Raw genomic sequence first — 22,478 nt, forward strand, 5'->3', positions numbered from 1 at the left:
TGTCTTTATTGATTTCAGAGAGAGGAAGGGAGAGGGGGAGAGACAGAAACATCAATGATGACAGTCATTGACCGGCTGCCTCCTGCATGCCCCCTGCTGGGGATCGAGCCTGCAACCCCGGCATGTGCCCTGACCTGGAATCCAACCGCGATCTCTCCTGGATCCTAGGTCGATGCTCAACCACTGAGCCTCCACTGGCCAGGCTAAGTAATTATTTTTTTAAACAAAAGTGGAATTACTACATTGAATTAAGTAAGTGTCTGATGTTGTAAGAATATGCACTGTTTCTTGTGGAGCTAAAACTATTTTCATATTGAATGGAATAAAAATACAGCGTTTTAAACATCCTTATGTCCCCTCGGTTTGGCTTTGGAAACGAGAGGAGAAAGTTTCTCTGTTGATAACCAACAGGTGACACCGATGACCCTGCAGCGCCTCCTCCCTGAAGCCCACAGGTCTCCGGGGCAGACAGAATTGACATCAGCCTGAGGTCTAATGGCGTTGCTACTGTTAAATAGTACAGTTGTGACCACAGAGACACTTCGGGGTTGTTGTTTTTTTCAAGACACTGAACTGCGGTTGGGTGATGAACTGGGCTGCCATCTAGTGACAGGAAGGATAGACTGCTACGTTCTGGCGTGAAGACATCTAACGCCGCAGCTTTGGAAGGCTCTGGTTTGTGTGGGGGGCGAAGCTCTATGGTGGGGAGTGGACCCAAGTCCAGACTCTGTTGGTGGAGGGGTATTGGTGACCCTCCGCTCCCTTGGGGCCATCGCCACAGAGGAAGGGTGTTCTGGTCCAAACTTTGAGTTAGGCCTCCTGTGGACAGTACCCTTGTTCTTTCAAAGGGAGAGGCCTGCGGGCCTCACTGACGTTGGTTCTGGGAGCCCCAGGCATAAGGCCTGTCTGGAAGGAGTGCTGGCTTAGGAAACCCCACTATTTGTTGGGGGTCAGATAGGTGTTCTGGGAGATAAGGGTGCCAGAAAGAGCTCCACCATGAGAACCCAGCAGGGCCTGCCTCCTGCCCTCTCCAGGTGCACCTGTCATAGGCTCTGGAAGCAGGAAGGGAAGGGCAGACTTCTAGGTTCCTGGAACAGTCCCCCAAGAGCTATCCCCCCCCCCACACACACACACACATTCTCACATTCCCACTTGCTCCAGGCACAGAGCCAAGGAGCAGGTATATTCTGCAGTTTAGCAAACACTCAGGCGGGGCGAGACTCCACCCTCTTATTTTAGACACCCCTAGCCTTTTCTAGAGTATTATTATTATTATTATTGTTTTAATATATCTTTATTGATTTCAGAGAGAGAAAAGGAGAGAGAGAGAGAGAGACAGAAACATCAATGATGAGAGAGTCACTGGGGATTGAGCCCGCAACCCAGGCATGTGTCCTGACCGGAAATCGAACCCCAATCGCCTGGATCCTAGGTCGATGCTCAACCGCTGAGCCACACCTGGCCAGGCCATTATTTTTTTTTAATCCTCGCCTGAGGATATGTTTTCCATTGCTTTTCAGAGAGAGTGGAAAGGAGAGAGAGAGAGAGAGGGAAACATCGATGTGAGAGAGACACATCAATTGGCTGCCTCCCGCACATGTCCCGACTGGGGCTGGGGATTGAGCCTACAACCGAGGTAGGTGCCCTTGGCCGGGATTGAACCTGGGACCCTTCAGTCCGCAGGCCGATGCTCTAACCACTGAGTAAAACCGGCCAGGGCAACTACTAGGAGTTTTCTGGAAGCCCCCAGATTAACTTCATGGAGGGAAAGCATCTACTCCTGCTAAGGGGACAACGTCTCCCCACAAGCACTATGCTCCCAAAGGCTGATGACCTCTTCCTTCCTGTGATCTGATACTGAGGTGGGGGGAGAGGGAAAGAATTTTCTCAATAGGCACCATCAATAAACCCTTGGCTGGGCTTGGCTTGCAAGCCCCCTCCTTGCACTGAGAATGTGGAGCACTTAGCACCCTATCCACAGCTCTGGGCTTTCTCTGCCATCCTTGGGCAACAGGGCGAATCCCCCACCCATGTGGGAAAAGAGTGTTAATAGAAGCAGAAGCAGATGCGATCTGAAAACTGAGAGAGCAATCAGAGCTGCCATGTATATTTCATGTAAGTTGCTCACTGCACAGGGTGCCTGGCCTGGGGGGCCACTGGGATCTGGAATTCAGCCCTTACCTGATCACAAAGCCATGCCACGTGGCAAGGGACTGTGTCTGCCTGGAGGAAGGAGCACACTTTTCAAATATAGAAACAAGTAAAAATGAAGTTAACCATCCTTCTTTCCTGTAAGCTCATTACCAAAAAAATAGTTTTTGCTGGTTTCTCACCCCTGGAGAGAGTTCAGTGTCATTTTTCAAAAGCCTAGACTCAAGAAATAATCATCCACAGGAAGCTGGGGGATAGCCCATGCTACTGTGTGGGTTGGCCAACTGTTCACACACCTTAGTTGCACTCACAGCCATATAGTGTACTGCTCTCTACTGGAAATGAGCTCTACGAAGGGAACTCCCAGCAAGGGAGGATCTGTGTTTTGACTTGCAGAGAGCAAGCAGCTGGGTGACTCAGGGAGAGGTTTTTCTGTCCTTTCAGGCCTCTTCCTTAAGTCTGCTTGGGCGACTGTGAACACACCCAGGTGGAATGTTTTCTCCATCCCTGTTGCAGCCTTACCTACACCCCTGACCGAAAGCCACCTTCTTTCTCCCCTAGCTGCAAGTGGATCCCCCACTAAATGAGGCAGAAACAGAATTCCAGGTCGCTCCCAACCCATGGCTAACGTCTCAGGGAGCATAAGAGACTGGTGGGGGTAAGGAGTGGGGGATGTGGCTGGAGGAACTTGAAAGTGAAGCCTAGTTGGCTGGGTAACTAGGTTGGCACCTCCACCTTGGCCCCAGCCCATTACTTGCATGGACCAGACTAGCCAAAATCTGGGAATGAAACCTCCAGGAAACCAAGATGCAGGAGAGCAAAATGCAGGAAAGGGGGAGAAAAAGACGTGTTTGGGAGTCAGAGACAAATGAAGGCACCTTGACTTCCCCACTTTGGAAGTCGTGTGATCTGGCAGGTTCCTCCACCTCTCTCTCACTTTCCTACCCTGTAAGCAGGCATTTTCATGCCTTCCTCAAAGTTATTAAGAAGAGGAAATAGACATGACAGCCAAATGCAATGTATGAGATTTGATTGGATCCTGGTTTGAAAAAATTGGGAAACTTTAAATATAACCTCTATATATCATCGAGTGTGGCGTAGACTTCATTTCTCGGTGTGAGAATGACACTGTACTTAGGTAGATACATGTACTCATAGGACATATATACTGAGTATTTAAGAGTGAAGTTTCTACAGGTCTGCAGTCCACGCGAATGTTTCGTGGAGGTAGCCACAAAAGTATGTTTGCGTGGAGATGAGGACAAAGCAGATATGGTGAGATGCTAACTGTTGAAACCTAGGTGGAGGGTATTCAAGTATTCTCTATTCTTTTCATTTTTAAAACCTTATTTTGTGTTTTTTTAACAAAAAGTTTTAAAAATATTTTTATTTATTTTAGAAATAGTAAGGGAGAGGGATAGAGAGAGAGAAACATGGATGAAAGAGAAACATCGATAGGCTGCTTCCCAGACTGCAACCTGGGCATGTGCCCCAACCTGGAATCAAACCAGTGACCACCAAGCCACACTGGCTGGGCTTATTTATTTTATTTTTATTTTACTTTTTTCTCATTTTTCTTAATGCTTAAAATCTGTCAAATAAAAACTAAGGAAGAAAAATAATAAAGACAAGGTATGTCAAGCACCCCCACAGTGCCCTGTTCAGCAGTTTTTATTTCATAAACATTCACTAACACACTGGGGGTAACATCAGCCAAGAGCCAAGGATGGGCATGCCAGATGCCATTCTGTTAATGACTTCTAGAGGGCTAGAGACAGACATTAAACAAGACAACTATGTGAACGCTGAGTGCTATAAAGACAGTCCACAGGTGAGGGACGGGGACCTGGGGGTTAAGAGTACCACCCTGGCTTGGGTGCCCCTGAGCCTCTGAGCAGGTGGAATGTGAGCTGAGGATGGACCAACTGTGCCAGGGAGCTGGCCATGCAGTAACCCCCCTCCTCCCCTCATCTGTGTGTCCAGGGGCCCAAGATGCCACAAGGAGTGACCAGCAGAGAGCCAGGGGCAAGCATGTTTGTTTCCTCTTTGGAGCAACCAGCCATGGTGTAGTTTATGCTCTTAGAACTCTTTGGCCTGTTTAGACAGGCCAGATACCATCAGCCTCCCTGAACCAGTGAACCCTGGTTCCTACTCAGCCACTTCCTGGGGCTAGTTGGTGACCTGAAGCTGGCCTTGGAGGGAGTTGCACTGGCCCTTTACACAGGCCCTGAGAATGGCAGAAACCCTTCTCATAACACCGTTAACAAGTGAAAAGATGCTCAAAGTCATTTATAACTAAAAAAATGCAAGTTGAAATTTCACGGTTTCACCTACCAGATTGCTAAAGACTAAGAGATCGATCATTTCAAGTGCTGATGAGGTCTTGGGGAACAACCCTCTCTTGTCCATGGCTCATTCAGCCTCTTGTGAGTAATTGGGTCACCGTGGCATTGTCCATCAGAGCACCATTGGCTCAGCAGTTCCATTTTAATGAACCTATTTTGCAAATATCATCAGAGATGTGATTTTTTTTTTAAAAAAAAACAATGTGCACGGATGGTCATTGAATTATAATTGTGGTATTGGCAGCATTACAGTAATTATGTCACCCAAATGCACACAACCTGAATGTGCACCAGAAGGAGACAGCTTAAATAAATTAGGGATAGGTTACATTTAATCATGCATGAAGTTTTGGAAATAAAAAATATATACATATCATAACAATAAAGTTTAGGGTATGCATAGAAAAAAAGCAAGAGGAGTATACACCTAAACATTAATAATGGAGATCTCTGGGGTATGAAATACTGGGGACTTTCACCTTCTACAGTGTACATTTCTGTAATATTTAAATTTTGTATCACAAGCATGTATTGCTGTTCTAAGTAGAAAAATGGGACTTTAAAGTGAGAGAGGATGGAAGAAAGGACAGCAGTAGATACTTGTGTGATTCCTGCTAGCCAGGATCTGAACCCCCCTGGAAACATCTGGTTAATTCACCTGCTGTAGGGGTTTCCACCATGGAAGTTGTAAATTGCCTTTTGATGCCAGGGCCACTGTGGCTGTGCCATGGAAGGAACGATGGATGGAGACTGCTCCAAAGCCTGGTGCTCATCCTAAGAGAGCCCCAGGGAGCCCAAGGAAGCCAGTGGTTGGACTTGGGTTTCTTCCCATTAGCAATTAGAGTGGTGAATGTTATGCTAACTTAAAACAAAAAAAGCTCTGGCCAGGTGGCTCAGTTGGTTAGAGTATTCATCCTGATATGCCAAGATTGCAGGTTCCATTCCTGGTCAGGGCACATACAAGAATCAACCAATGAATGCATAAATAAGTGAAACAACAAATCGATGTCTCCCTCTCTTTCTCTCTTTCTCTCCTTCCATTCCTCTCTTCCTCTCTCTCTAAAATCAAATCAGAGAGCTCAGAAGTATAAGGAAAACACACCTCTGGGCTCCACTGGACTCACAATAAAAAATCCCTCCCCACAAGACTGGGAGACAACAAATATATCTAATATATAGATACAAACACAGAACCACCAAAGAAACAACCCCCAAATTAAAGAGAAGGAAAAATCGCCAGAAAAAGACTTTGAGGAGATGGAGTTAAGCAAGTTATCGGAAACAGATTTCACAGCAATGATTATAAAGATGCTCAAGGAAATTAATGAGAACAAGGCACTAGATGATAAGGTCGAGGAACTTAGTGAAAACATGAAAAAAGAGATACATACCATAAACAAAAATCAGACAGAAATAAAGAATGCTGTATCTGATATCAAGAATACACTGGAAGGAATTAAAAGCAGGCTCAATGAAGCAAAGAATAGAATAAGTGACTTAGAAGACAAGATAGAAAAAAATTATTCAATCGGAGCAGCAAAAAGAAAAAACACTTAAAAAGCATGAGGACAGTCTAAGGGAGCTATGGGACAGCATGAAGCAAAACAACATTTGCATTATAGCGGTGCCAGAGGGGGAGGAAAGAGAGCAAGGGATAGAGAACTTGGTAGAAGCAATAACGACAGAAAACTCCCTATGCTGGCAAGGGAGAAAGCCAGACAAGTTCAGGAAGCACAGAAGGTTCCAAACAAGAGGGACCCAAAGAGACCCACTATAAGACACATCATAATTAAAATGGCAAATGTCAAGAGAGAATATTAAGGGCTGCAAGGGAGAGACAAGCAGTGACTACAAGGAAACCCCCATAAGGCTGACATCCAGGAGATTGGGGTTCGACTCCCGGTCAGGGCACATGCCTGGGTTGCGGGTTCCTCCTGCATGAAGGCAGCTGGTGCAAGAGGCAGCTGATCAATGAAGACTCTCTCATCACTGATGTTTCTATCTCTCTCTCTCCCTCTCTCTCTTCCTCTCTCTGAAATCAATAAAGATATATTTAGGGGGAAAAAAAGAAACATTAAAATCAATAAAAACATATTTTAAAATTGAAGATGAAATAAAGAGCTGCCCAGACCAAAAAAAAGGCGAAAGGAGTTCAGTACCACCAAACCAGCACTGAAAGAAATGCTAAAAGGCCCAACTGGGCGTGGCTTAGCGGTTGAGCATTGACCTAGGATCCAGGCGATCGGGGTTCGATTCCCTGTCAGGGCACATGCCCAGGTTGCAGGCTCCAACCCCAGTCAGGGGCGTGCAGGAGTCAGCCGATCAATGACTCTCTCTCATCATTGATGTTTCTATTTCTCTCTCTCCCTCTCCTATCCTCTCTCTGAAATCAATAAAGATATATTTAAAAAAAAAGAAATACTAAAAGGACTGCTCTAAAACAAAGAAGGATAGTGAGAGAAAGGTACATCAGCATAAAGGGGGAAATGGCATTAAATAAGTATATATCAATAATAACCTTAAATGTAAATGAAATAAATGGTCCAATCAAAAGACATAGAGTAGCTGAATGGATAAGAAAACAGGACCCAAATATATGCTGTGTATAAGAGACCCACTTGAGAGCAAAAGATTCACACAGGCTAAAAGTGAAGGGATGGAATAAAGTATTCCATGCAAATGGAAAGGGAAAAAAAGCTGGAGTAGCAATACTTACTTCTGACAAAATAGACTTCAAAATAAAGACCATAACAAGAGACAAAGATGGTCACTACATAATGCTAAAGGGATCAATCCAACTGGAGGCAATAACCCTTATAAACATTTATGCACCCAATATAGGAGCACCTAAGTATATAAAAAAACTTCTTGGTGGACTTTAAGGAGGAGATGGACAGCAACACAATCATAGTGGGGGACCTTACCCCACTGTCAGCACTGGACAGATCATCAAGACAAAAAATCAACAGGGAAACACAGACCTTAAATGACTCACTAGACCTAATGGATTTAATTGACACTTACAAAACATTTCATCCCAAAGCAGCAGAATACACATTCTTCTCAAGTGCACATGTAACATTCTCAAAAATAGACCACATGTTAGGGCATAGGGCAAGTCTCTACAAATTCAAGAAGACTGAAATCATATCAAGCATCTTCTCAGATCACAACGCCATGAAACTAGAAATCCACCACTATAAAAAAAACCCTCAAAAATATTCAAACACATGGAGGCTAAATAGCACGTTATTAAACAATGAATGGGTTACCAATGAGATCAAGGAAGAAATCAAACACTTCATGGAAAAAAAAACGAAAATGACCAGACAACAACCCAACCCTTGCTTATCTGAAATTCACGTTTAACTGATTGGCCTGTGTTTTATCTGCCAATTCTACCCTGGGGCACTTGATAAAAATACCATTGACCTCATCACCTTATGAGATTCAGTAGGTCCGGGTGGAGCCCAGCCAGGAATTTGTATTTTCTTTTAATGGCATTCAGCTCACTGGCCAGGGCTGAGAAACCTGCATTCCAGCACGCGGGGCTGGTGGGGGACCAGGCTCCTGTCACCAGGAAATGAGACATTGTCATGCTTTTTCATTGCTGTCTCTAATGAGCTAGAGCAGGCAAGTTATGAGTCAGCCTCGGAGAATAGCTGAGGCTAGAGCTAAGGCTTTCTGCAGAAGGGAAGAATCCTCCCGGTGTGCTTCCCTTTTTAGCCACTACACGCCCTTTACTTAGACGAAGTATGCTGGAAGTATGCTGGAAGAAGTATGCCCTTTTCCGCCGTCCAAAAGACGGAGTGGGGAAGGGCGGGGCAGCTTGAGGGGCATGGCTCCACCTCGGAAACCTGGCTGCGGGCGTGGCACCTTGGAGTGGAATGTCCTAGGCTACGGCTGCGGGGCGAGACCGACCCAGACCGGAGCGGTGAAACTGAGTCGCTACCAGGGCCCAGGAGAGCTCCACTGGCATCTGTCGGCTGCTCCGCACTCGGGATGGAGAGGGCCCGGGCAGCATCCAGAGGAGACCAGGGCGGGGCCGAGTTGCCGGTGGAGCCCTTGGAGAACCAGGTCCCGGGGCCGGAGCAGTCACAAGCCCCCGCGGAGGAGCGACCATTGGAAAGTTCCGAGAGCACGGAGGCGACCGGCGCGGGCCAGGACCAGTCGGGCGAAAAGAAGCTGCCCTCGCCTCGCCCCGCGCGCCTGCGGGTGCTGCCACCCAGCCTGGGCTACGGCGCCTTCCGCCGCCAGCTATCCACCGGCCCGGATCCGCCGTCGCCGAGCCCCGCTTCGGTCGAGCAGCCCCGGGACGGCGAGGCGGCGGGGGCCGAGCTGGTGCCCTGGGCCGCGCCGGGGGAGCCCGCGCCCGGCACCTGGGCGCCCATGGAACTGCAGGTGGACGTGCGCGTGAAGCCCGTGACCGCGGCCGGTGGCAGCTGCGCGCCGTCGCCCGCGCCCTCCAGGCGCTTCATCACCGTGCGGGTTCCTGAGTCCCCAGCCTTCTCCCGGCGTGGCTCCCCGGTGCACCCGCTCCTGCGCACCGCGTCCTCGGGCAGCACGTGGAGCCGCGGCTCGCCGCTGGCTGCAGCCGGGGCGGAGCACGGCCTCGGCGCCGAGGGGGGCAAGGAGTCCCCGGGCTCCCCCACGTGCCGCTGCAAGGAGCAGGAGCGAGAGGAGCACACCGTGCTTCTGCACTGCGAGGAGCTGGCCGGCGACGAGAAGCTGCACCGGGCCATAAAGCTCATGGGTAAGCGCGCGCCGCGGGGTCGGGGTCGGGGTCGGGGTCGGGGTCGGGGTCGGGGTCGGGGCCAGGGCCAGGCAGCCGGAGGTGTCGTTCCCCTCCCCTCCCCCACCCGTGAACATCCACCCAGCCCCGGGCTGCTGCTCTGGAGAAGCTGGGAAACCCGGACAACTATCCCCACGTCCGGCCCCACCTGCGCGCCCTCTGGCTTGGAACTAGTAGCATTTTGGTCTACGCAGTTATAATTCAAACGGTTTGCGCTACAAGAATAAATTCTTCCCCCTCCGCTCTGCCGACACCTTTCACACGCCCTCGTCGCGTGTGTGCAAATTTGAGATGGAATTCCCGGGGAGGGAAAGGCTTTCGGGCTCACGGGACTGGCGCCGCCCAGGGGCGGGGAGACTTCTCGGGACTTCTGGCCCGGGCCGGCGGGGACCGCCCCTCTACTATATATTGAGAAACATGGGTCCCACACTCACCCATTCAGCAGCTTCTGCGTGAGCACCACGGGCCAGACTGGGCTTGGGCGGGGGGGCAATTGTGAGGGAAGAAGAGGAGCCTGAAAAATATATAAACAATTAAGCAATCCTAGAGAGGGTACCGGGAGGGAGGGGGGCTGGTGGACTTGGCAGGGGAAAGCTCCCTGGAGCTAAACTTTGAAAGAAAAGTAGCAGATGGGGGCGGGGGTAGCTTCCTCTGTATTTTCATTTTTGTTACAAGAAGAGCGTATTTGTTACTTGCGTGACTAACAACTGCTTTCTAAAGGGGGCGGGTGGGTGCAGGCTTGCAGGAGGCAGCCAATCAGGGACACTCTCTCATCATTGATGTTTCTCTCTCTTTCTCTCCCTCTCCCTTCCTCTCTCTGAAATCAATAAAGACATATATTTTTTAAAAATTAAAAATAAATAAAGGGGGTGGGTGGGGACTTTTTCTTTGCCTGGAAGTTGGGGAGACAAATGGCTGTGTGGGGGGCCGTTTCCCAGGCCAGCCTTGCAGCCCTGAGTGTGGAAGATGTGTGAGACTTTTGTAACTTGCTGTATCTCTGTACTGCTGTGTTTTCTGAAAGGTCAGAGCTGAATTTACTGTTGTGTTAAAATAGTTATATTTCCCGAGGAGACTGGTGGGTTTTTCTTTTCTTCTCCAGGCTTTTTAGTTCTGCTTTTGTTATTTTAAGACTGTCAATTTATGTATCTTTTATCCCAAGCATTTTCAAATCGCTTATTTAGGTAACACCTTCATTGAGCTATAATTTACATACTGCACAATTCGCCCATTTAAAACAAACAATAGCCTTTAGTATATTCACAGAGTTGTGTGACCATCACCAATTTTATTTATTTTTTAATCTGTCATTTTTTGTGTTTTTTTTTTTAATTTCAGGGAGAAGGAGAGAGAGAAACATCAATCATGAGAGAGTCATTAATCAGCTGCCTCCTGCATGCCCCCCACAACCTGGGCATGTGCCCTGACAGGGAATTGAACCGTGACTTCCTGGTTCATAGGTCACATCAGCCAGGCTCACCAGTCAATTTAGGATAGTTTCATCACTCCAAAAGGAAATCCTGTACCTTTCAGCTATCACTCCCCAGCCCCAGATAGCCACTAGTCGACTTTCTGTCTCTTTGGGTTTGCCTACCCTGGATATTTCATTAAAATGGACTCATACTACATGTCCTTTTGTGTCTGACTCCTTTCACTTAGCATAGTGTCTTCAAGATCATCCATGATGTAGCATGTGTCAGTACTTAATTCCTCCTGTCTCTGGAGCTCCTTTCCCCTCTGCAACCTCATTCCAGCCATCTGGTCCCCTGGGTCCTCGAGCTGCTGATAACTCACAGCTGTCTAATGCTCCACAGCCTACAAAGTGCTCTCTCTGGTCCCCAGGATGCTTCCTTGGTGGACTCTAGGCCTAGAGAGATAAAAGAGGCAGGTGTGATTTCAGTGTTAAAACTGGAAAACACCAAGAACAAGAGTCAGAACTTGAACCCAGGTCTGTGGAACTCCAAATCCAGCCCTTGCTCCTCTCTTGTTTGCAGTTTTATCTCCTGGTACCTTTGCCCAGTCTTTTAGCTGCTTGCATGCAGGGGCCTTGCCCTGTTCTTAGCATATTTGTACCCTGTGTCTAAGGCACATTAGGTACACAGTAAATGCTTGTTAGCCAATTATTTGTTCTCTTTTTTAAATTTTTTATTTATTGATTTTAGAGAAATAAGGAGAGAAACATCAATTTGTCATTTCACTTATTTGTGCATTTATTGGTTGACTACTGTACCCTGACCAGGGACGGAACCCGCAACCTTGGCTTTGGCGTATTGGGACAACACTCTAACCAACCAAGCTACCCCGGCCAGGGCATGTTCTCTTTCTTGAATAAAATCTTAGGTCTTCTAGTTATTTAAGAAGTAAAACATCTAGCATTTTTCTCCCAAATAGGAAATTCTGACCTAAATCAAGTGGTTTATCCTCGTGTCTGGGCCGAGGGGCAGGTGCTCACATACGTGTGATGCTGGTGTATAAGTCAGTGGTTCTAACCTGTCTCTCCTGGTTCTCCCCTCCCCTCCCCTCCCCTCCCCAGGGCTGCCCATGTACATAAAGTGCCTGCACTGGGCCCTGGTGGTCATGGCCGTGCTCCTGGCGGTGTCAGCAGTCGCCAATGTGGTCCTGGCCTCGAGAACAGGTATGGTGCCTCTTCCCAGCTACATCCTGACAAGTGATCTGGTATCAGCCTCCACCTGGGGGGTTTTGTGTCTTGCATAAAATGTACAGCCTTCCAGGGTCCCTGCCCACCCTGCTTGCTGCTCAAAGGCTTGCCAGTTCCATTCCCCCCAGATTTGCCCCTCAGTCAAGGTAGTGGCCAGGGTTTGATTTTTTAATGAACATTCATTCAGCTCATTACAGTTTAGTCCTGAGGCTCACCTGTGGTCTCTGTTTGCAGGGGCCGGGTGGCAACGGCCGTGCACCCAGGGCTGGCTGTGGTCCGGAGAGCATTGTTACTACTTCTCTACTGAAGCTCAAGCCTGGGAGGCCAGCCAGGCTTTCTGCTCAGCCCACCAAGCTACCCTCCCCCTGCTGAGCCACACCCAGGTGAGAAGGGAGGGAGGGTGGGCAGTGGAGGGGTGTGCATATTGTTACAGGTTACAGATGACTAGTCCTGGAAGGAACAGCAAAGATCTAGTCCAACTCCACCTTACAGAAAGTCACTGAGGCTTGGAGAAAGAAAGTGACATGCAGGGGGACTAGACTTCAGGTATCCTAGGTCTTCGATTTCCTCTTCATTCTAAGAAGTAGAGGTGGAGCTGAATGGCCAGAGCAGGGCTACTCCCATCCAGCCTGGTGGCCACGCAGTTAACGGAGCTCAGGAACCAGTCTGTGCTGGCAGATCTGTGGGGAGACACATGCATACTCTTGGGAGATTGTATGGAAGATAAATTACTGTTAGTGGGTATGCTATCCAGGTCTTGCTGTAATAATGCAGGGTGACAATTCATGGCTAAAGTCATTGACTTAAAAGACCACAAGCATTTCTTTCTTGTTCTGTGGGAGGGCTGCTGATGGGCTGACCTTGGCTGGGTTTGGCAGACAGCTCAGCCTCAGGGTGCAAGACTGGTTGGGCTGGGCTTGAGCCTATGGGCCGGATTTACTCCGTGAGCCTCTGGTCCTTCTACCTGAGAGAGAGTCTTCATAAGAAAGCTGGCAGAAGGGCAAGAACCAAGCACCATTTAAGGGTTCTGCTGATGTTAGATCTGCTAACGCTCCGTTGGCCAAAGCAAATAACACAGCCAAGCCCAACATCCAGAGGACAGGGTAGTATTCTCCATCTCCAGGGGAGGGGGGCGGGCGCAGAGAGGAGTAGCTATTTGCTGAATAATAATCCAGCCAATGGGCTTGAGAGTGGCTGCAGAAGAGGCTGTCCTCTATGCATGAAGATGCAGCATTCCTTCACCGTGCTTTAACCCGTCTTTATTGAGCACTTTCTCTATGTGTGTTTTTTTTTGATGGGCGGGGTGAGGATTCAGTAATGAGCCCAAATAGCACAGCCGCCACCTTTGATGGCCAGGTGATCAGTGAGCGAGGCAGATCTTAATCAAGAAACTTTACTTAAGATCCCGCATGCGTGAAATTTTTTCTTGGATTGCTCCTGCCCAGTCCTGAAATAAAAGAGTTCTGCCCCATACAACGGGGAAGGCAACTTCTGTCCTGCTCTTCTCTCTGGAAAAGGCCCTGGAAGTAGATTTAAAAATCTGCTGGAGAAAATGTTTTACAGGGAACATGGATTATTATATTAGGAGGAATGACATTTATTTTTCAAAAAATATGGGGAAATGAAGAAATTACAGCATAGACTCAAGGAAATCAAATCTGTGGTCCCAATATGGTAAATATACATGCGAAGAAAACACATTACTAGTATTTTAATGGTGGTTACCACGTGGAGGGGCAAGATTTCGAGTGATCTTTTTTTCTTCTTTAAAGCTTTTTAAAATTCTTCTAAACATGCTATAAATACTGTGAGCTAGGATTAGGGGGAAATGCTAGAGGAATGGTAGCCCATGGAGGCAAGAGATGGGTATATAACAGTTCCCCACCTGGGCCTGGGCTGGCCCTGAGTTCGTGTCATTGTGGGAAGAGATCAGGCTGGGCAGAGGAAATCTTCCCAGGCCCAGACATCAAAGGACCCAGCCCAGTCGACCTCTGCAAATTGAAGGCCAGCAGGAACTAGGTGGGTCCCTAAAGCATGCTTGAAGCTAGGGAGGGACTTAGCAGCCCAGCACTTTTCCATTTCCTGAGACACACTGAGCACAGCAAAGGTCATCATAAAGCCACTGGCAACCCATAAAGGGTCCCTGCCCTCCAGCCCCTCATCAGATAGGTTTAATCCCAAATGACCTTGGACCTTGGCTAAGCAAATGGCCTCCTGGCTGGTGGGTCCTCAAACGGGGAGCCAGGTTTAACTATTCAAATTGCAAATGGAGCTTGAGATGAAGATGAAAAACACACACACAAAACCTAAGCACACAGGATCAATCAATTGAAACACAAGTAAATATTCAGAAAAGATATCACAGAGCCTGGATAAGCTCCTTCCAAAAAAGAGCTAAAAAGCTCCTTGCAGGAGAAACAAGCTGGCGGCGTAGGTAACAGCTGCACCCGCCGCCTCCTGCAACCACATCAAAACCACAACTAAAATACAGAACCACCATCACTCAGAGCCTCCTGAGACCTGGCTGAACAGAAGCCCCACAGCCAGGGAGCTGAGGAAGCACCAAGACCAGGAGGGGTGGAGCCGCGGCCGCCGGCCCACACCCGGTGCCCCAGTTTAAACCCAGAAGGGGATCCCAGCGATGGAGGTTTCCCAGAGGAGTGAGGGGTCCCAGCCCCACAGCAGGCCCCCAGCCCAGGGCTCCAGGGCCAGGAAGAGACGTCCCCACAACTCCGGGCTGTGAAACCAGCGGGGACTGTCCCTGAGGGTCGGGAGGCTGCGGGAGCCCCAGCAGCTCCTCTAAAGGGCCCGGCGCGGACTCACTCGGACGCTCCCTCTGAGCCCTGCGCCGGGAGCAGCCGGAAAGGACCCGGGACACTCGGGGGGAACTAACCTGCCTGAGATCCGGGCGAGAGGCGGAGGGCGGCTTCCTCCCGGGCAGAAGGGCTGGCGGAGGCCATGGCTCCTGTGGCAAGTCCTCCCCGCACAGCCGGCAGGCAGGCGCCATGTTTGAGTCGCCAGCACGTGACTCACACCTTTGGCCCCGCCCCGTGATTCCCGGAGGCCCCGCCCCCCCCACCTGCAGCTCATCCAGGCCATTCCCAGGGGCTTTTCTGTGCAAGGGGCCTCTCGAGCCTCATGCTTAGGACTTTCCTAAAATCTCTCAAACAAGCAGCAGCTGCCCCACACGGCTTGATAAGCGGCCCCAGGCCTGGCACTAGCGGCAGCTGCATTGGCTCATAGCTGGGCCTCTCCTGGGCACCTCCAAGCCCAGCACAAGGAGCAGCCAACTACGGTTTGCTGAGTAGCTCATGCTGGGTGGCCCTGGGCAAGGCACTGGCACAGGCTGACTGTGCACCTCCAGGGAGGCCCCAGAGACAGTGCACCTGGTGGTCAGGCTCGACCATGCTGGATTACAACCCTACCACATCCACGAGTGACACACTCAAGGGGCGCATTTGGTGAACACCAAAGCCCCACTGAAGTAAATCCTGCTCCACAGGGGTGTCTCCAGCACAGCAGCTCTTTGGCTGTAGCTGCAGCTGGTCCTCACAGCCGATTGGCCTGGGGGTCAATTCCTCCCAGTGACGCCAACAGCAACCAAGGCTCAACTACAACAGGTCAGAGCACACAGCCCACACAGGGGAGCACCTGGAAGGCCCAGCTCAGGGGACTGGGGAGGCTGAGCCACTGGACCCTACAGGACACCTACTACACAAAGCCACTCTACAAATTCCAGGACACACAGCAGCTCTACCTAATACATAGAAACAAACACCTGGAAGCAGCCAAAATGTGGAGGCAAAGAAACATGTCACAAAGGAAAGAACAGAAGAAATCTCTAGGAGAGGAACTAAATTAAATAGATCCAAGCAAGCTAAAAGATACAGAGTTCAGAATTTTGTTTATAAGGATATTTAAGCAGACTATTAGGGAAATAACTGAGAAAATTGATAACATAATAAAGTACCAATTTGAAATGAAGGCTACATGAACTAAAATGAAGAATAATTTACAGGGAGTCAACAGTAGAGTACAGGACACTGAGAATCAAATCAGCAATTTGGAACATGAGGAAACAAAAAACACCCAACCAGAAGAGCAAAAAGAAAAAAGAATCCAGAAATATGAAGATAGTATAAGGAGCCTCTGGGACAACTTCACGAGGCCCAACATTCATCTTATTGGGGTGCCAGAAAGGGGAGAAAGAGACCAACAAATTGAAAACCTATTTGAAAAAATAATTGCAGAAAACTTCCCCTACCTGGGGAAAGAAATCGACTTACAAGTCCAGGAAGCACAGAGGGTCCCAAACAAGAGGAACCCAAAGAGGCCCACAGCAAGAGACATCATTATTAAAATGCCAAAGGTTAAAACAGAGAGAGAATCTTAAAAACAGCAAGAGAAAATCAATTAGTTACCTACAAGGGAGCCCCCATACGAATGTCAGCTGATTTCTCAACAGAAACCTTGCAGGCCAGAAGGGAGTGGCAAGAAATATTCAAAGTGATGAAAAACATGGAACTACAACCAAGATTGCTCTACCCAGCAAAGCTATCATTTAGAACTGAAGGTCAGATAAAGGAAAAGCTAAAGGAGTTCATCACCACCAGACCAGCACTGCAGGAAATGTTGAAGGGTCTTCTTTAAGAAGCAGCTAATGAACAAAAGAATCTGATGAACTAAATAGATCCAGAGACATTGAGCAGGCAACAGACGATCATATTTCAGAGGGACGAGGGAAGGGGGTGGAGGGCAGGAAGAGATTAACCAAAGAAGTTATGTGCATATATGCATAACCCATGGACACAGTCAGTAATGGGGTGAAGGCCTGGGGAGGGGATGGGAGCGAAGTGGAGGGGGTCAGTTGGGGGCGGAAATGGGACACCTGTAATACTCTCAACAATAAAGCTAAATTTTAAAAAAATTTAAAAAATTAAAAGCTCCTTGCAGAAAGACCCAAACTAAGATTTGGGTCCTAGACAGTTAAAATTCAGCGCCTGATGACTATGGAGCTCTGGAATCCTCCTCAGATCTGGACAAGGGCCAGTAGCTCCAGGAGGTGCCGAGCCAGAGTGGAGAGGACAGGCTAGAAAAGGCCAAGGTTCCTGAGCTGGGATGCACAAACCAGGGACATGCCTTGGTGCCAGCGGGTGCACACAGCTCCAGGATAAACATGGCTTGTCCTCCCCCGAGCTGGTTTTGCTCACAGCAAAAAGAAGAAAGTTTTAAGGGCCACCTATGCCATCTCCGAGTCACTTACCATTGGCCGAATAACAGCTTTGTTTTGCGGGCTGGAGGAAATAGGAAAGTAACTTATATGAATTTCAGGATGTAAAATATGAAATTTCAAGTAAATTCTTCTCAGGACCAAAGTTTCCCTCTCCACATTGGTGGGAAAGCTGGAGTCCCACCAGCGGGAAGTGGTGAGGCCCCGGGATCACTGTGCCATCATTACAGAGCAGTCCTTTGAACTGGAAGTTGCTGGAATTTCTTTATAACTCTAGACAATGCTTTTCCCACACCATAATTTTTGCTAACAGTGAGAACAGGTTAATGGAGTCTGAGCTTCAAGGAAAAGTAGAGCCGAATGAAGTCAGTGTTGCTGGGTGGGGATAGGCCATGGCTCCTGTCACCGGGAGGCCCGGAGGGCTAGGAACAGAAAGGACAGGGTCCTCTTGGCATTGCCATAAGCATCAGATGAGGTTGTGTGGGGGCCGGGCATACAGCTTTGCACACCATCCAGCAGAGACGGGCTTCCTCAGCAGAGGGGACGTTTAATGAGTGAGTACTATGTGTCCTTGGCTTTATACATACGATCTCAGGCCTCATTACAAACGTCCCCGTTTTACAGGGGACCATGGTGAAGCTCTGAAAGGCTGGGCAACCTGCCTTAGGTCACAGACCTTACAAGTCACAGAACCAGAATTTAAATATGGGACAGCCGGGCCCCAAAGCTCTACTCCCAGCTGTGACAGCCCCTCTCTGAGCCCCGGTGCGCCTTCCCCAGCCAGCAGCTGGTGGCTCCCAGGAGGACTGTGCTGTCCGGATCTGTACAGCTATGCAGCGAGGTGCTTGGGCTGCTCTGCCTTCTGAGTCACACCTCTGGGCCAGCCCAGGTTCCTTCTCATCCTCGGCAGAGCTCCCCGCCCAGCTCTGCCCCGGGCCCAGGCGGTGGTGTGGAGCCAGAGTGGAAGCTGCCAGCCAAGGCAGGGCTGTGCGTGCCTGGCCCGTTCTCGCCACCACCCTCCACTTTCATACGCAGTCTGATCTTCGGGATCTCAGATGGGTAAGGTTAGCAAGGTTACCTGCAAGTCGCTTCTGGCTCCTCTCGGCTCTTGACCGGCTGGTGGCCCCGGTGCTACCTGGGGCCCTTGGTGGTTACTGGCAGGATCACAGGGAGGGAGTTTTGCTGAGCTGGCCAACTGTGTGCTGGGTGCTCGTGGTCCATGGTAAGACTGGCCCCCAGTCCTCACCAAGTTCACGGTGTACCTACAGGAAAGGACCTTTGGGCTGAGACCTGAAGGATGAAAGGGAGTACCACCAAGGGACGGCCATCACTCCAGCACTTACTTGCTAATTCCCAGGGTTAAATACAGAGGTTTCATCTCTGTCAAACCATTTTCGGGGGAGGAGCTGAATATAACTTTAAACTCATTTATTCCACCCGCTTCACTAACGTGAATGTATGCTTGTTGGCACCGTGAGCGAGGCGAGCTTGCCGGGGTGCCAGCCTTTTCCACTTGCCCTGATTCCGTGTTTACATTTCCTTGCATAACTACATTTTCTATGTAGTCGTCATCTTTAACAACACTGCAATTTTCCGTCCTGTGGATATCCCGTAATTGGTCTAGTTGTTTCCCGATTGCTTGGCATTTGGATGGCTTCCACTTTTTCTTTATAAATGGTACTGTGTTACCTTTGGATAAATTCATTTTCTCCCTTTTATGCTCTTGGATTTACTCCCCAAAGTGGAATCACCCACCCGAGCGACAGGAGCTGTGTAACCGCTATCGTTAGGGGGCCCGGAGTTATGCTCCAGCGAGACGGGGCGGGTGTGGACCGGAGCATCGCAGCGGGAGCTGCAGCGTCGAAACGCCTTACAGATACAATTACACTGCAGTTTAAAAACAAGCTGAGATTTTTGAAATACCATGTTTTGCTTTACTTCATTGTTAAAAATGACATCGAGGATAAATGTAAAAGAAATCACCTAGTGGCTAACACACTTGTTTTCATTCTTGTTGTTCCTCATGTGGGGTCCACGTACGTAGACGTTTTCATTATTATAATCAAACCACACCTGTGACTCGGCTTTTTCACCTACTACAGCCTTTCACCTGCTGCATCTCTCCCCATAGTGCTCTGTGGGCTTCATGCTTTTATTTAATGGCCTTAATAATACTGCACCGAACTGATACAATGTAATCGATGCTCTTGCTGGCATCGGGTTGTTGCCCATCTGCCCCAGGCGGCCCCCGCAGCCTGATTCACCCCACCTCCCACCTCCTCTCCAGGGAGGCCGCCCGCTGTTACCTGCACGCTGCGCAGCCTCCCAGCTTTGCTCCTGCCTCCCCCACCTCCTCCTTGTTCCTCCGTCAATACAAATAACCATCGCTGGTTGCTGGGTGGGGATTGGCATTCACATCCCCCCCCTTGAGGGCAGAGATGGGATCGCCCCCACCTCTGGTCTCGCAACCAGCAAGCATCTGACGCAGCTTTCCGATTCCTCGCGTTTAGGCGAGTTGGGTAAAGCTGAGTAGCTTCTCTGGCCTGGCCAGGTGAGCCAGCGTCCAGAGAAGAGTGACCAGCTGCTTCTCTCCCTCAGGGCTTCCTGGCCAGATACGCTGTCATCAAGAACTCCTGGGTGGGGGCCGTGATGGGCCCCGAGGGCTGGCACTGGATCAACGGGACCACCCAGCGGTGAGTGACTATGGGCCTGGGTGGGGGGCTCCCTCTCTGTCCCCACTGCACTAGGGTGGGCTCCCCAGTGTGACCAGAGTGACATCACAGCAGGCATCAAAGCGGGGCTGGGGGCCTTCCCCTTCTGCAGACACCTCCCCCCCCACTGCTGTTCTGGATCCGCCATCTCCCCAGACCCAGTCCCCCGCTCCACCCCAGCCTGCGCGCCTCCAGGAGGCCGACCCCACCCCATGCTCAAGGCCTTTAGTCCCGGTCACCCCGTCCCTTGTTTGGGACCCCAGCACATTCACCCAAGCAGGACTGTCACCCTGTTCTACAGATAAGGGATGTGCCACCAGGGCGTCCTCAGGACTCCCACCCCAACCTGGCAGTAGGTGTGCCTGGCAGGAGGCCCGGTCGCCCTGAGCACCCTCCTCCCTCTCATCCTTCCCCAGACTCCCGGAGGAAAATGATGACCAGCCGGCTCTCAAGTGCGGGAGCCTGGAGGGAGGCAAGCTCGTGGCTCTGGACTGCACCTCTTCAAGACCCTGGATCTGTGCCAAGGGGACCAAGTGACTTGGATTCCGCCCATTCCGAGCCTGTTGGGGCCATGCAGCCCGCCCCCCAGGATAGGCCAAGTGGGGAGCTGGGGCGCCTCTTCCCGGGACCTAGGCTTCCACTGCTCCTTGCTCCATGCTCAAGGGGCTCCCCTGAGGGAACCGGGGAGCTGGCCCTCTTGCAGGAACATCGCCTCCGGGAGAGGCTCTCTGTGGCCCATTTTCATTTCCAGCTGCCGAAGAGGATTTGTTCAGAGACCTTGAGATGGTTTTCCTTTTTTTAGCATTTCTGAGCCTCAGTCTTCCCCTCATTAAAATGGCCACTCCCATCCTCTCCCTTACCTGCACAATCACGACGCACCCCCTTCAGTCCTAGAGGAATGGAAAGGATTAGTGATCACAGGGGAGCCCCACCTGCATTCTCATCGAGCCATGGAATGAGCATCCACTGTTTGTGGCTACAGGGTTTGTCAGCAGTGACATCATTGCTGTAAGTGCCATTTCCAGACAGCTGGGCACCCAGCCAACACAGATAAGACAGCTGACAGCCAGTGTCACAGCAAGTGAGAAGGGGTGGCCCCTGGAGGAGGAAGCCGGAGGTTGCACGCTGACGGCCACATCTGGGATGAGGCCGAGAGCGCCACCTTGGTGGGCGGAGGTCCTGCAAAGCATGGGGTCCGAGTGAGAAAGGACATTGGAGAAATGTGGGGGGTTGGAGGCAGCTCTTCCACGGCTGTGGGGGTGCCAGGCCAGCGGGGGTGGCGCCGGGTGGGTAGGAGGGCTTGTTTGGTCTCCCCCGCCTGTGCAGACCTCTCCATGGACAGGAGGCGTACCTGCGTCTCTCACCTTGGTGCTGAGCATTTAACGCAACGGTCCTTTACGAACCAACTTTCCTTTCTAAACTCAGGCCACGCATCCAAATTCCCCTCGGAGAAACCTGTGTTGGTCCATTTAAGCCAGTAGCTTGTGTGGAACATACGGGCATCCGGGAGAAAGAGATGGAGAGTCCTAAAGGGCACCCTTACAAGCAATAAAAGTCTTGGAAGCACTCTGGTCTCATGGCTTTCTCATTCCAACTGCAAAATAACCCCAGAGCTTGGTAACGTGTTCCATTGTAACTCACTTCAAAGCCCTTCTCGGCAGATGTCCTGTGCCTGGTGCGTCAGGCTGGTTTAACATCAGCCCTTGGGCTCCTCCCAGCTTCAGGGCCGAGTACCGTGACTTTGGGGATCCCGGGGCACAGGTGCCACTTAGAATCAGCTGTGGAGGTGCCCAGAGTGTGGTGCTGAGGGCTGGAAGTCTGAAAGTTACTTAGCTTCCCTTGGTGAAGAAGGGGAATGAGAAGGTGAACTTGTTAGGATGTCACTAGTTACTGTCCAGAGTAGGCAAACCAAGAAATCAAAGTGTAAGCTTATTATTAAGAGATGGAGACAAGTACTAGAAAAAAACAGCAAAAAAATTATAAACGGTTGCCTTAAAACTAATAGACGGTGACAGAAGTCAGAACAGTGGCTAATAACTGGGGAGGGGCATCAGGGGAAATTCTAGGGTGCCGGAAATGGTCTAGATCTTGATTTGGGCCGGGCTGGGTACACCCACGTAAAATGTCATGGAGCTATTATACTTAAGGTTAAAAAGTAACATCTGTCCCCAAAGAACAGGAATAAAGTTACCAGGAGACTGATTTTTTTTTTTTTAATGAAAATTGGTCACTGGGTATGTAATAGCCCAAGGGGCTAAATAGTTACCTGGGGACTATATTTAGAAATTTACAATAAATGCTGAAGTAAATGTTGTATATTATCCATCATCTGATTTATCTTCTCCCTTGAAAGATTCCTTAGCACCCTGGCTAGGGTGGCTCAGTTGGTTGAGCATCTTCTGCACCAAAAGGTCACTGGTTGGGTTCCTGGTCAGGGGACAGACCCGGGTTTGGGGCTGGATCTCTGGTTGGGGTGCCTGCGGGAAGCAGCTGGTTGATGTCTCTCTCTCTTCCTGTCTAAAAAAATCAATAAAAACACATTTTTTAAAAAGGCCCCTTAGCATATTTCTCTGCCTCTTCCCTTGTACCTTTT

At 49.9% G+C, this 22,478-nt stretch overlaps 1 protein-coding gene across 1 annotated transcript; it reads left to right on the top strand.

Moving 5' to 3' along the window:
• Nucleotides 1–8,315: 8,315 nt before the first annotated feature.
• On the top strand, nt 8,316–21,452 carry KLRG2 (killer cell lectin like receptor G2). The gene is made up of 5 exons (XM_081147144.1): nt 8,316–9,249; nt 11,819–11,920; nt 12,179–12,327; nt 19,773–19,867; nt 20,302–21,452. The coding sequence occupies exons 1-5, from the start codon at nt 8,499–8,501 to the stop codon at nt 20,420–20,422; spliced, it is 1,218 nt and encodes a 405-aa protein (XP_081003270.1). The 5' UTR covers nt 8,316–8,498; the 3' UTR covers nt 20,423–21,452.
• Nucleotides 21,453–22,478: the final 1,026 nt, after the last annotated feature.

Source organism: Miniopterus schreibersii, assembly GCF_964146895.1.
Source record: "Miniopterus schreibersii genome assembly, chromosome: 9".
NCBI classification, from domain to species: domain Eukaryota; kingdom Metazoa; phylum Chordata; class Mammalia; order Chiroptera; family Miniopteridae; genus Miniopterus; species Miniopterus schreibersii.

Bases quoted from the DNA above. Each gene is read 5' to 3' on its own strand.
- KLRG2 (XM_081147144.1), top strand. From the start codon at position 8,499: ATGGAGAGGGCCCGGGCAGCATCCAGAGGAGACCAGGGCGGGGCCGAG. The intron at 9,250-11,818 runs GTAAGCGCGCGC...TCCCCTCCCCAG, and splicing joins CCGGGCCATAAAGCTCATGG to GGCTGCCCATGTACATAAAG. The intron at 12,328-19,772 runs GTGAGAAGGGAG...TCTCTCCCTCAG, and splicing joins CCCTGCTGAGCCACACCCAG to GGCTTCCTGGCCAGATACGC.